General features: G+C 41.1%; 1 protein-coding gene across 1 annotated transcript in view; it reads right to left on the bottom strand.

Moving 5' to 3' along the window:
* Positions 1-14,592, bottom strand: part of ARL3 (ARF like GTPase 3) — a 37,363-nt gene that overhangs the window by 3,022 nt on the left and 19,749 nt on the right. The window contains exons 4-5 of the mRNA XM_079136360.1: positions 9,719-9,769; positions 7,196-7,381 (exon numbers count right to left, since the gene is read on the bottom strand). Coding sequence (XP_078992486.1) covers positions 7,196-7,381; positions 9,719-9,769 — 237 coding nt within the window. The remainder of the gene's footprint in view (positions 1-7,195; positions 7,382-9,718; positions 9,770-14,592) is intronic.

Genomic DNA, 14,592 nt, shown 5'->3' with positions numbered 1-14,592 from the left:
CTCCTGGGGAGCTGGCACCTGGGCCTGCAGAAGCGTGATCCTGGCATATTGATTACCCACCTAGACCACCTCCTCCAGTGGAAACTACATTTAGAGACAACATAACTGCAAGCAGAGGAAACTGCTCCTTACATTTTATTTGCTCTTCTTTAAATGTAGAAGTATATTTTGACATATTATACATATATGGAATATAACTTATTCTAATTAGGATCCCATTCTTGTGGTTATACATGATGTGGAGTCTTACTGGGCTCCTTACATTTTTTTTTTTTTTTTTTTTTTTAATATAGGGGATTGAACCCAGGGGTGCTTAACCACTGAACCACATCCTTAACCCTTTTTAAATTTTTAAAATTTTCAGACCAGAGTCTGAGTTGCTTAGGGCCTCAATAAGTAGCTGAGGCTGGTTTGAACTTGGAATCTTCCTGCCTCAGCCTCCCCAGCCACTGGGATTACAGGTGTGAGCCACCATGACTGGCTGCTTCTTATATATATATTTTTTTGGGGGGGGGGATACCAGGGATTGAATTTAGGGACACTTGACCACTGAGCCACATCTCCAGATCTGTTTTGTATTATTTAGAGACAGGGTCTCACTGAGTTGCTTAGTGCCTCGCTATTGCTGAGGCTAGCTTTGAACTCATGATCTTCCTGTCTCAGCCTCCTGAGCCACTGGAATTGCAGGTGTGCACCACCAAGCCTGGCTTGCTTCTTTCATTTTTTTTTTTTTTTTTGGTGGTGCTGGGGATTAAACCCAGGGCCTTATGCTTGCAAGGCAAGCACTCTACCCACTGTGCTATATCCCCAGCCCTGCTTCTTTCATTTTTAAGTGAATGTCCCATACCACTCTTGCTTTCCCCTGGCAATACTTTGTTTCCGTAAAACAGACAACTGAGAAGAGATGATTGCTGACTTGGAGCAGGTTTCTTTCTGCCTCCAAAGAAGGAAATGAACTCAGGTTTGTTTAACGGTTAAGCCTTTATTGTTAAAAACTGGTTTGACCAATTTCCTGCACATTTGATCTTCATCATGAGGAGATAATCTTTTTTTTTGCGGGGAGGGGGGTTACCGGGGATTAAACACAGAGGCACTCTACAACAGAGTTATATCCCCAACCCTTTTGACAGCATCTTGCTAAGTTGCAGAGGTTGGCCTCGAATTTGTAATCCTCCTATCTCAGCCTCTTGAGTAGCTGGGATTACAAGTGAGTGCCAGTATACCCGATCAGGAAGGCAATCTTTGGCATGAATAGTCCACCCTTTCTTTCTCCATTGCATCCTCCCCTGACTAGCTGAATTCAGTAATAGGAACTAAAGAGAGAGATCGAATCTTAAATTCTGAGCTCTGGTCTCATGGAAAGGAAATACATTTCTCCATGTCACAATATTGTTCTCCACTATAACCACTGGGAGAAACAGAAGGCTGTCCCTAACTATATGGGTGGAAATCTACTAATCACAGATCCCTGTGTCCCAGGATTTGAGGTGCACGGCTTCTTTCTATGGGAAGAGGGGTCTCTGAGTGCAGTGCTCTTTTTAATTTGATCTCAGCCCAGTGCATTCATCACTGCTGGATGGTTGGAAGGAATCAGCGGCAGCCATGGTTGGATGGACCTGGTTTTTAAAGCCATGCTGGTTATGTGGTCACTTTAGTAATTGCTTTAAGACGATGAGGCGCTCAGACCCTTGCTGAGCAATGTAGCCTGTCCCATTGTGCCATCAGGCCCCCAGGGTCAAGGAGCAGCTGGATGCAGCATACATAAAATATTGCTTGCTATTAATATTTTTCTAGTGACAAAGGACACCACACCAGGCAGGATGCAAAATCAGATGTCCTGAGCTTGCTTTCTTACTCTACAGAAAGGTTTGAAAATTTAAAAATAAACCTGAGGTCTGACTCACAGTTAAGCAGCTCATGTACACCTGGAGATGGCAACTGATGCTGGGCCTCCAAAGAAGTAGTATGTCATTTTTTTAAATAACAAAATTCAGGGTAGGGGTGTAGCGCAGTGGTAGAGTATGTGCTTATTAGCATATATGAGGCCCTGAGTTTGATCCTCAGCACAAAAACAAACAAAAACCCTAAAATGTGTTGGCTATTAGGGAAAAGGCTCCTAGATCAAGGAAATAGAAGCAAAGCCAAGAAACTGGGCTAGTGAAGGTTCAGTGCTCATCGGTGGGGCTGAATGAAATAGCCACACCTCCCCATTCAGATGGCGAGTGACACTTGCTGTGGAAGGGAGGCAGCTGGAAGACTACTGTGACCTGGATCATCATTCCTGCTCAGAGAAAGATGAGGGGGACTGGGGACAGATATAAAATGAAGAGGTGGGCATGAGGTGGTGGCCTGGAGAGCAGCACCCAAGGGATGCTACATTCTGCTAGCTCAAAGCCATTGGTACAGGCAGGTCTCTGTGGTGACTAAAGCTAGAGGCCAGGTTAAGACTGCTGATCTCTGCTTTGAAAGGAAATCCAAGGTCAGGATAATTTTAATTTTACATACACACACACACACACACACAGTGTTTTAGAAAGAAAATGTCTTCAAACACCTGAAACGACAATAGCAAGGGCAGCTGGTTAGGGGTTCAAACGCAGGTCTGCAGGTGGAAGAGGGATGGATTTCTCTGGCCCTAAGCCAGATCTTTTGTTCACTATTTTCTAAATATCCATGGGAAGAGAAAAAACAGAGTCCTGGTGTTAAATGCTATATCCTGGGACAGGCCCTAGAGGCCAGGCGCAGCCTCCAGGGCAGTGAGGTGGCATCTTCCATGTTTTAAGGGAGTCTGGGGAGGGAGTTTTAGGTTATCCTTTCAGACATTTTTCAGTTCCTCCTCCTCCTGCCTTCATCTACTTGACATAACTGGGTCTTTCCTGATCACGCCTCTGGACTATGGGCCTCTCAGCAGGACAGAACTTCCAAGATTGATGTTCTCTTCCAGCACCTTGTGCCGTTTACCTGTTCTCTGCTCTTGACAGCTTCTCATGAAAACCTGCTTTAATTACATGATGGGCTGGCCTCCTCGTCACCATCAATCAGGCAAAGACAGACCTGTTTCAAATGTTCTCAATGCCCTCAAAAGTCAATTTTCCCACCCAGTGTGGGGATGTTGAACAACATGTGGTATTGCACACCTTGTGAAGACCACATATCTGCCTTGGGAATGTCGGGTGGAACAAGACCCTAAAATCCGCCCCAGAATCACCGACTTCCATAATCTCAAATCGTGTGTTTAAGTCACTCAACTAATGAGAAGTGTTACACCTGCCCTACTTAGTCCACAGTGGGGTGAGCACACCTTGTAGCAGATATGTGCCTATTCCCCCGACTTGCCCACATGGGGGTCCTGTCAATTTTTCAGTATAAGACAGGTCTCCCAGATGCATATTAACACACACACACACACACACACACACACACACACACACACACACACAGTAAACAGAGATGCCTTTTTTTTTGGTACTGGGGATTGAACCCTGGGGTACTTAACCACTAAGCTATATCTCCAGCCATTGTTATTTTTTATTTTGAAACAGGGTCTCTGTAAGTTGCCCAGGTTGGCCTTGAACTTACAATCCTCCTGCCTCAGCCTCCCTAGTTGCTGGGATTACAGGCATGCACCACCATACCCAATGAGATGTTGTCTTTTAACACCTACAACTTGAACATAAATTCCAGATTTAAAAAAAAAAAAATTCCTACATTTTCCTTCAGGTTCATTAGAGCTGTGGTGCCAGATATTACCTGACCAACCTACTGAGTATGATTATTTCAGTGACTTTGCCTATTACTAGGGAGGTAGGATAGGATAGGGAGGACAAAATTGGAATTTAGAATATTTTAATAATTATTATAGAGTATCCATGTCTAAAAGTGAACCCCAAACAATTGGATCTTATGGACATTTTTCTAGTGAAGCCTTTAATTTTTAGGAATATTTTAATCCTTAATTAATAAGAATCATAAAGGCCTGCATTTCAATGATGCAATGCTGAAAAGGATTCCATTTAAGTGATTCTTTTAAAAGTGAAAACCAAGAAACTGGCTGAGTGGACAAGAGCTTAGGTCAGAGGCATTACCTGAGGGAGGAACATGGTCAATCAGTGACTCATATTGAAGAGTGTTTCCAAAGAAAAACTCCACGACCTTTCTCTGGTCCCCAAAGGTTACCATTAAAGGACAATAGACAGCAGATTCCCTTCTTAATTAACATTTTTATTAAATAACCCATTTCAAATAATGGTTAAATTCTCTAAATTTATATCATTCTATTAACCATAATCTAATCTCATTAACCTTGAAATCCCAGTCTTAACTACCCAATTCTATACACCATGGTACTATCTACTAAACTAATTAAGTGACCTTCAAACTATTTCTCCTCCATACAAAATCATTATTTTTTTTGCTCATAGTTCTTTGCTGGATCTCTCTTGATATCGCTTCCTGTGAACCTGGTAGCTGAAGGCCTCTGATTGGAGCACTTTCTAATCAAAATTAAACTATACATCATAAGCTCACTTTATTCAAATTGGTCCATTTATGTCCCTCCCATGCAACCCCTGCCCCCACCATCTTACTGTCTAGTAGCTTGCTGCTTCTTTTTTGATCTAAAGATCCCATAAAGGGAGCTGGGGATATAGCTCAGTTGTGGAGTGCTTGCCTAACACATGAGAGGTTCTGGGCTTGATTTCCCAGCACTGTGAGAAGGAAAAGAAGGAAAAAGAAAAAGAAAAAGAGAGGAAGGAAAGAAGGGTGGAAGGAAGGAAGGAGGAAGGGCAGGAAGGACAACTGGACCCTTTAAAGGTCACGACATGTCTATGGTGTTCCACAGCCAGGAACGTGGCGCTCCCTCTCCACCTCCAGGCTCCTCTGGACAGTGCCCCTGACTTTACTGCCACTGCTGTCAGTACAGACTCGAGATCACTCTAGTTCTCCTTTTTTTACATCCCTAAGGCTGGCTGAAGAAATAGGAGCCTCACTGTTAATTCTGGCTTTGCTTTTTCATCCTTTCACCACCCTGGCCAAGAGAAAAGATTACAGAGTTGTAATCCATTTTCTAATGAGAAGGCACCGAAAATGTATTTCTTTAGCCCCACCTTTAGAGCCCCCCAATCTCAGGATGTTCTCAACTTTCTAATTTTGAGTTCTGGACCATTTGGAGAGGCAGAGTCCTCTGCCTGGTTTCTGGAAACACAAGAAAGTTGCTACAGGACTGGGCCTCCAGGTTCCATGACACCTAGGGCTGTTTCGATGAAGGGTCGTCCTGGATGATGGCTGCTGTTTGGTGTGTGTGTGGTGCTGGGGAGTGGAACCCAGGGTCTTGCACTTGCTATCACTGAGCTACACCCCTGGCTCGCCCTTTATTTATTTGTTTTTAAAAATATTTTTAGTTGTAGATGGACGCAATACTTTATTTTATTTATTTTTATGTGGTACTGAGGATTGAACCCAGTGCCTCACGCATGCTAGGCAAGCCCTCTACCACCGAGTTACAACTCCAGCTCCCAGTCCTCCCTTTTTAACTTTATATGCTTTTATATAATCAACAGTGAGAATATATTACTTTTATGATCAGAATCTGGGCAGAAAGAAAGAAAATAAATAAGACTAAACAAAATGAAATAAAACAAAAAAATGCAATACACCAAAACCAAAAAGCCAATTTCCCCAAACCCCAGACTCATAGAACTCTCAAATCCATTTTGGGGTTGCAGCTAAGGTAATCTCAGACCACTAACAAGCCCCGCAAAAGACCCATGTGTATGGAGAGCTTCTGGGGTGGAAGATGAGTGGTCTGTGAAGGGGTACTTCCTTTGTGCTGACTGGTTTAGCCTCAGGTCTAGGGGCTAAAACACCTTGGCTCTTTTTTGTAAAGAAAGGAAAGCAGGGCACCATGGCACACGCCTATAATCCCAGCGGCTCAGGAGGCTGAGGCAGGAGAATCACAAATTCAAAGCCAGTCCCAGCAACTTAGAAAGGTCCTAAGCAACTTAATGAGACCCTGTCTCTAAATAAAATATATAAAAAAAGAAGGGCTTGGTTACATGGCTCTGGGTTCACTCCCTGGTACAAACAAAACCAAAAACAATCAACAACACAATAACCAAAAAACAGGCAGCAAACATGACAGGACTGGTAATTCTAGGAAGAGATTATCTGCTTAGGCTAAAAGCAGTCAGGCCATTTTAAGACAAATTAGTATCACATGTCTTAGAAGAGAGGGACAAAGAATATTAGAAGGGAAATGGAAAGAGTCTGCAGATCATCAGTCAAAAGTCAAATCTCAAGTTTGTACCCCAACACCGAGTTCAGAAACAAACCAAGTGCCCATGCCACTAGAGACATGTGCCCTATGACAATGAGGGAAGATGAAATCTCTTCAGATGGGGTGAGTTCCCTCAGCATCCTACAGCAGTATGGACCAATCCCATAGCACTCTGGCATCCTGGCAAGTATACCACATATTTAAAATGAGACCTGTCGGGGACACTGGGGTTTCAGAATACAGAGTAGTCCTGGAGGGTGGGCTCTAGTGCGTCAACTGGTTTGAGACTGCTTAGTATAAAGCATGAGAGTCGAAACTGCTTATCACTCTTGCAGGTTATAGCCTCCTGAGTGTCTGAGATATAACTGTTCTGCCCTAAATTAATAATAAATGAGGAGAAGCCTGCTTCCCTGCTACATAGTTCCTTAGTACAAAGCATGGGGTTTTCATTTTGCAGAAGCAAGAAATGACATTAACCCTGAGGGCAGGAGACAGGACCAAGAGGAGAAGCAAAAACTATTCAAGGACAACTAGCCTGATGGCCATCACTTAGGAGGACAGGTTTCAGCATGTATAACATCAGACACAACATAGAAGCCCAACCCAATCATCAAAGAATTCTAGAGTGAGAAACAATCTTCGCAGTCCTCTGCTCTCACCTCCTACCCAATGGGGAGAGCTTGTTTCATGTGTGGGGTGGTTTATCTCTGGCTTTCTTGGAACACTTCATGGTATCTGACTGGTTGCTGACTAGGAAAGAATCAACCTCCTCCAAACCCTTCACATCCTAAAATGGTTGATCTGCTGATCAAAGGCTATTTGTTTCATGTGTTTTTCTATCTAGGTCAACCCAACCAATGAGACAGACCACCTTGGTTGGCCGCCATGTTGCCAAAGGGCCAAGCCTTCCAGTAGTCTCACCTGAACGCCCTCTCCTGTGAGAGCTGAGCAAGACTGAATCTGCCAGACTCGGTCCCGGATGGTGTGCAGGTTCAGTCCTTCTGCAATTTCAGAGGCAGGGGCCGCTGTGAGCAAATCCTGCTTATTAGCAAAGATGAGCACTGGCACACAACTCAGCTTTTCTTCCTCCAGCAATTCAGCTAGTTCCTGGATCATTTTGGGAAGGGAGGAAGAAGGAAGGATGAAATCTATGGTAATTAAGCATCCGCTTCTAATTGCTAAAAATGAACCAAAGCTGATCAACTAGCAACTTTCAAGGGCAGTGATTCTTGGGCTTGAGCTAGAACGATGTCCCAGCAGATCCCTGGACCTTAACCCAGGGATTCTGACTTTGGAAAGTCAGCCAGCACTTGGGAATCTGCACTTTTAACAAATTTCCCAGGTGATTCTGCTATAGGTGAATGACAGAGTATATCTTGAGAAACATTATTCAAGGGAGAATATAAGTAGTGGCTAGAGATTTAAAATTTATCCAACTTCTTTTCTTTTTTCTGAGGATCTATCCCAGGGCCTTTCATGTGCTAAGCAAGTACTCTACCACTGAACTATACTCCCAGCCTGCAAACAACTTTAATGTGGTATACATATATGAATGTGTGTGTGTGTGTGTGTGAGTGTGTGTATGAATTGAAAACTGAAGATGACAAATAGAGATTATAATTGTTTCATCAATCTCTACCTCCAAAACATGCATGCACATGTATTACATTTCATCAAACTCACATCTTAAGGTAACTTTACTGGTCCATCTGGCAAGGTCTTCAGTTTTTAGGTTATAAGCTATTGTCTAAATTGTATATTAATTCTGTCTGCAGTAAGTACAAGAGAGGGTGTATACCTAGTTAAATGAGAGGCCCCACCTCTTTCCCAATAAACCCACATTTTAGCTACTTTAAATGCTTGGCCTTTCAAAAAAAAAAATGAATGGCTCAAAAGGCAGGTGGATCCCCTCCAGCTCCAAGCTCATGTGTAGTATTGGTTCTCCTGAGTGATGACCCAGAAATCATCAGGGTATACAAGGGAGATGGGCTGTCTCCAGGAGTCTGGAGAGTTCTCAAACTACTTTCTAAGAAAAAGGAAGATAAATATGAGGATCACTGCCTTTGGAAGTCCATCTGTCATAGTTTAGAAAACACACCAAAGACTGTATAATGGTTAATCTGAATTGTTAACTTGATTGGATCAAGAGATGCCGATGATTAAGAGGCTTCTGGGTGTGACCATGAGGACCTGTCTAGGAATGACTGGAATGTGGAATAGTGAACTGAAGTGGAGCCCCTCCCTAAGCGTGGGCAGCACTACCCAATAGGATAGAATAAAAGCTGGAAGAACAAGGAAGCAGATGCAGATGCAAGTTCAGCTCTTCCTGAAGGGGTTCTTGATAGCTGCTTCGATCGTCTGAGAATATTGGACTCTTCTTCTTTACTCTTCCAAAGTGGACTCTGCCAATGATTCTTCAGGTAGTTTCCAGAAGCCTTGGTCTCAGACTAGGTTAGCACTGTTGATCTTTCTTTTTCTGGGGTTTCTGTGTCTTAGACTGCACAGCTGCTGGTTCTTCTAGTTCTCCAGCTGCAGATGGCCATTGTGGACTATCCAGCTTCTGGTCGTGTAAGCCAATCTAATAAATCCCCATTCCCTTGTTATTATCATACTTCCTGTTGATTCTGTTCTTCTAGAGAACCCTGACTAATACAGATTGCAATATCTAAGCACACTTCTCCAAAGAGGTCCACACCACCCCTTGCTTCTTTGGTCAGTGAATTTACTTTGGATAAAATGGTCTATGCTGGGGCTGGGGCTGAGTTGGCAGATCACTTGCCTAGCATGTGTGAAGCACTGGGTTCAATCCTTAGCACTGCATACAAAAATAAGCAAATAAAATAAAGGCATGCTGTCCATCTACAACTACAAAAAAAAAAAAAAAATATATATATATATATATATAGTCTATGCCCATTTCTTTCTATGTAAAACCACGTTCATAAATCACATCATGTAATCATGTGACATGTAAGCTGCATGTCAAGTCATATTTGGGTTCAAATCTTATCTCCTGGCTTGAAAACAAAAGCAGCTTAATTTTGGCTTGTATATTTATTTCCATCCTTTTGAATTTGTCAGTTATCCTGGTAGGTATTAAAAAATGTAAACAGAAATGATGAGTGCATTGTTCCTCTGGGTTCATTTCCACAAGGCCTGAGAAGAAACTAGAAGAGCTTTTGGGCATGGTGCTAAGTTCCATTTGTTTATATCTTGTATATTCAATTTGATTAAAGCTAAAAGTGTTAAATACAAAAAATTGTTTAAAGGACTCAATGAATTTGTTTGTAGACAGCTGATATTTCTGCCTACTTGCCAGAATGACTTTCTTGTTTGAACTGTAAAGGTTAAAGAAAAAATAACTCCCTCACTCTCCCACATTTACAAGGTAGATTAATGAATACCCACTTATTTGGGAAATATCTCAACAGAAGAATTATTTACCTGACCCGTTTCTTCAAATCTTTTTCTGTCTGCACTGTCAATTACATATATCTGTAAAAGGAAAGAAGAAGGTCACTTCAGTAAGCAAGATGGAAAAAGATGGGGTGACTTCTACAAAAGAAGCACATGCTTCCCAATCAGCACTTTACAGAAATCAACTAGCAATTGTCCCCTCATCTATGGAAGCAAAATAATGGAAGCAGATAAGCTAATATATTAATTGGGGATGACTAGAAAAGACTTCCAGAAAAGTTCCAAGGCCTAGGAAGTCAGGAAAGTCAAGGGGGACAAAAATAAATACATTTAGCAATCCTTCGATATGTCACTAGCCATTCTTCCTAGATCTGCTCTATTAATCTATTGAACAACTGTATGAAACAGATTTCATACATAAAGAAACATAAGCCTAGTCAGGTGTGGTAATGTATGACTATAATCCCAATGACTCGGGAGGCTGAGACAGGAGGATTGCAAGTTTGAGGCCAGCTTCAGCAATTTAGCAAGATCCTTATCAACTTAGCGAGATCCTGTCTCAAAATAAAAAGGGCTATGGGGATGTAGCAAAGTGTCCCCGAGTTCAATCTTCAATATCAAAAAAAAAAAAAAAAAAAAAAAAAAGGAGATAAGCCCAAAGAAGAAGTTCAGTAATTTTTCCAGGTTATATCTGGTACTTGACAACATTGGGATTCAAACTCAAGCATACACCTGACAGGTCCACAGTTGCCCTTACATCATGCTGTGATGCTGTGTTCTAAATTATCAGAATGGAAGTGATGGTATTTTTAGGCATTTACAATCCTATATTCCTAAATATCATCACTTGGAAAGTACCATTTAGTGTTAACTATATGCTGATTTTGGGGGCAGGGATAGAAGATACAGTGATCTCCTCTTATTCCTACTTTCCCAGGCTGCTTGGAGGTCAAAATTGAAATAGTGGGGGCTGGGGAGTTAGCTCAGTCAGTAGAGTGCTTGCCTTGTAAGCACAAGGCCCTGGGTTCGATCCCCAGCACCAAAAAAAAAAAAAAAAAAAAAAAAAATTGAAATAGTAAGGCAAAGGCTTTGCTAGAAGAAATAAATATTGAGATTCATCATAAATTATAAATCTCAGCTTTCCCCCCCAATCCCTAATCTTTAGTTACTGCATAAATGACAATAAGGGAAATAGGAAAAAAAAAAAGAAAAAGAAAAATTACCTATAACTGTAGCTCCTACTTTAATTTCCTATAGAAAGTTCCCTTCTAATCCTACTTCATATGAAAATTAAAAAAGAAAATTAGAGATATAATTTTGTAGTCTTTTTTATAACTAAATGATTAAATGTTTTCCCAGTTGCTAATCTAAGAATTATCAATTTTTCAAACTTTCTTTAAAAAGAATTTAAAATTGTTATTAAACTAATCATATAATGGAAATGCTCGTTTGAAAAGAGCATATTCAATTAAAAACAAAAACCAATCTTCCACTCTCATTATTATATGCCTTAAATTACAAAAATTGATATACGGCAATGCACGCAGGCATTTCTGTATGCAAATCAAATTCTGTGCTATGCTGAATTTGGAAAAAAATTCACTCTCTTTTGAAAAAAAATTAAAATTCCTTTGATTAATGCTTTCTCATTTAGTCTCTAATGGTAAATAATATATCAGGAACCAAGTTCAGTCTTTTTTTTTTTTTTTTTCTTTCAAGAATAAGATGGGGTTGTAGCTCAGTGGTAGAGCACTTGCCTAGCACTTGTGAGGCACTGGGTTCAATCCTCAGCACCACATAAAAATAAATTAAAATAAAGGTATTGTGTCCATCTACAACTGAAAAAAATTAAAAAAAAAAAAAAAAAAAGAATAGCCCATGTTTATACTTGGAGAATCATAGGAGGAGAAAGGATGAATATATCTGATATTTCAATATATTTTTCTGGGGGCCTGCATTATTGTTGCTGTTAATACTGCTAACTCAATGTCAATATATGCATCAGTGGATTGTGTACACCAGATCCCAATATTTGATGTTCTTTCTCATAAATCGTTATGCAGAACATGGTGATAGTTCCATTTATACTAGTGTGGATCATAATTAGTTAAGCATCTTTTGTTTTTATGGTTCTGGGAACTGAACCTAGGGTCTTGTCATACTGTAGACTTACATTTTTTCTTACAGTACTGGGCACTGAACCCAGAGATACTCTATCACTGAGCTATATCCCCAAACCTTTTTAAATTTTATTTTGAGACAGAGTCTCACTGAATTGTACGGGCTGGTCTCAAACTTGTGCAAACTTGCAATCCTCTCGTCTCTACCTCCTGAGCTGCTGGGATTACAGGTGTGTTCCACTGTGCTTGATAGTAAATCACATTTTACAAGAAACAGGCTTAGTATAAGTAAGATGGAGAAAGAAGGAATGCAATGGGAGAGGGGACCTCAATACAGAAGACCTAACTACAATCATTTGCAAGTGTGCAATGAATTAGGAAGACCTTCACTGAAGCAGCAGTTCAAGAAGATGAGAGGGAGCAAGAAAGACCAGGTGATTGGTGGGAGAGTGTTTTGGGATCAGAGGACTGTCTGGAGGTGGTATTCGGGTCACTGAGCAAGAAAGGGACGGGGTGGGGTTGGGGGGGGTGGAGCTCATCTGATATGATGAAAAACAGTAGGGCCAGCGAGGTGAGGAGTAGAGAGTTTCAGCAGTAGGGAGAATGATCAAATACTGGTGGGCCCAGAGGCTGAAAGCTAATGAGAAGGCTTTCATTTCTACTCAATGATCATTTGTTATTTATTGCTCTAATATGAAACTTCTCAGGTAATGTTTTTATTATCAGATTCAGAAGAATTTTCCCAAACTGCACACAAATTCTTCCTCTTATTTAGCATTTTTCTCAAGTAACCTTTTTTTTTTTTGTTTTTTTTGTTTTTTTTTGTGGTGCTAGGGATTGAACCCAGGGCCTTGTGCTTGAGAGGCAAGCACTCTACCAACTGAGCTATCTCCCCAGCTCTCAAGTAATTTTTATGAAATCTGAAAATCACTAAATAATAATACTAGGTTTAAGTCTAGAAAACAAGTGCTCCCTTTATTTCTTAAGTAAAGGGCCAGGTGAAGCTAGCATGGTGGCAGCACCATGATCCCAGGGATTCAGGAGGCTGAGGCAGGAGGATTAGAATCAGGGTGAGACCCTGTCTCAAAATTAAAAAAAAAAAAAAAAAAAGACCGCAAAAGGGCTGAGATGTAGCTTGGGGGCAGAGCACCCTGGGTTCAACCCTCACAAATGTGCTCCTTGGTGGCATCCTCTTTTCAGGGTCCCTTCTCAGCACCATTCCCCTACCTCCACCTTTTCCCACCTAGGTATCTGTTTCCTTCCTTATAAACTAAAGTTAAGGAGAATTGTTGCTGTTGTTAAATGGAATAACTGTCAGCTAACTTACTCGTGCAAAAAAAAAAAAAATTTAAAAAATCTATAAACAAACTAAAAAAATTTCCTGGAACCCAGGGCCTTGTGCTTGCAAGGCAAACACTCTACTAACTGAGCCATATCCCGAGCCCCTGACTGGTTTTAAAACAATAGAGACCTTCAAAAATCAAGTCATAAAACTATTGTAAAGTAAGGTTCCAGTGCATGGCCTTTGAATAATGCTTTAGGCAAAGTCAATTCACATGTCTTTTGGCAGGTGCTTTGAAATTCTCTTTTGGTTGTGGGAGGAAGAACTAAAGAAAGGTTTTTCCTTGATGGAAGTCCAGGAAACTGGCTGCTGCAGAGACTGAAGGGAGGGTCCTTTGTTTCTCCTCGGGCTTCTGCTCCTCCTCCCCCCTGCTGCCACCTTTTGGTCATTTCATCTCCTCAGTATTTCTCCACCGAGGGTAGACAATGACAAGAGTTGATTGGAGCATGCGGTTTTCTATGAAAACTTGAGCTGAAGTCTAAGAGGGGAATGAAACTGATAAACAAGGTGTCTGCATAGCTTGTAGTTTTCGATCACGGTGCTCCTTCTATTCCCTGGCAGTGTCAATGCCTCTGAGCAGCATTATGGAAATGCTTATTTTGAAAGGTGTTTGAGGTCCATCTCACTTGATGTCTTCTACTTTCCATAAGGAAATGATGACAAAGTTACTTTGTTTAAATTATATTAAGTTCAAATACAAAACTGATAATAATATAAGTGGAGTATAGAAATAACATGAATGTAACTTGAAAAAATGTTACCCCCCTTTTTTTGTACTTGAGATTGAAACCAGGGGTGTTTAACTGCTGAGCCACATCCCCAGCCCTTTTTAGTTTTTTGTTTGTTTGTTTGTTTGTTTGAGACAAGGTCTTGCTAAGTTGCTGAGGCTGGTCTTAAACTTTCAATCCTCCTGCCTTGGCTCCTGAGTTGCTGGGATTGCAGGTATGTGTTGACACGCCCAGCCACCATCTTTTTATTCTGATATTGGGGATCAAACTCAGGGTCTCATCACATGCCAGGCAAGTACTCAACCACAAAGCCACACACCCAGCCCTATAATTTATTTTTATCCATCAAAAGACTGTTATCGTTCTGACCTAAGGAAAACTGGAAGATACTTTATTTCTTCCCTTCTATTCTATCATACTTCAAGTTCTATTTCTTAGTTGCTTCCCCCAAACTAATAAAGCTGAAGTCAGATGTTCTCAAGGTCATGTTTCCAGGGAATAACTGGCACTGTTAGGATTTGCTCCCTTTTAAATCCTTAAAGAGCCACTGCATGCTCTAAAGTAAGGGCAGGCACACCTCTTTTGTTAGAAGTCAGAAGTCAGTATTTTAGGCTTTGTGGCTCATCCCAATCTTGTTGGCAACTTCTGAATGCTGCTGTTGCAGTGAGAAAGCAACCAAAGGACATCCACAAACAGAAGCGTGTAGCTGTG

Source organism: Sciurus vulgaris, assembly GCF_902686455.1.
Source record: "Sciurus vulgaris genome assembly, chromosome: 4".
In the NCBI taxonomy this organism is placed as follows: Eukaryota; Metazoa; Chordata; class Mammalia; order Rodentia; family Sciuridae; genus Sciurus; species Sciurus vulgaris.
The sequence above is the reverse complement of the archived record's forward strand: the minus strand, read 5'-3'. Positions and strand labels throughout refer to the sequence as shown.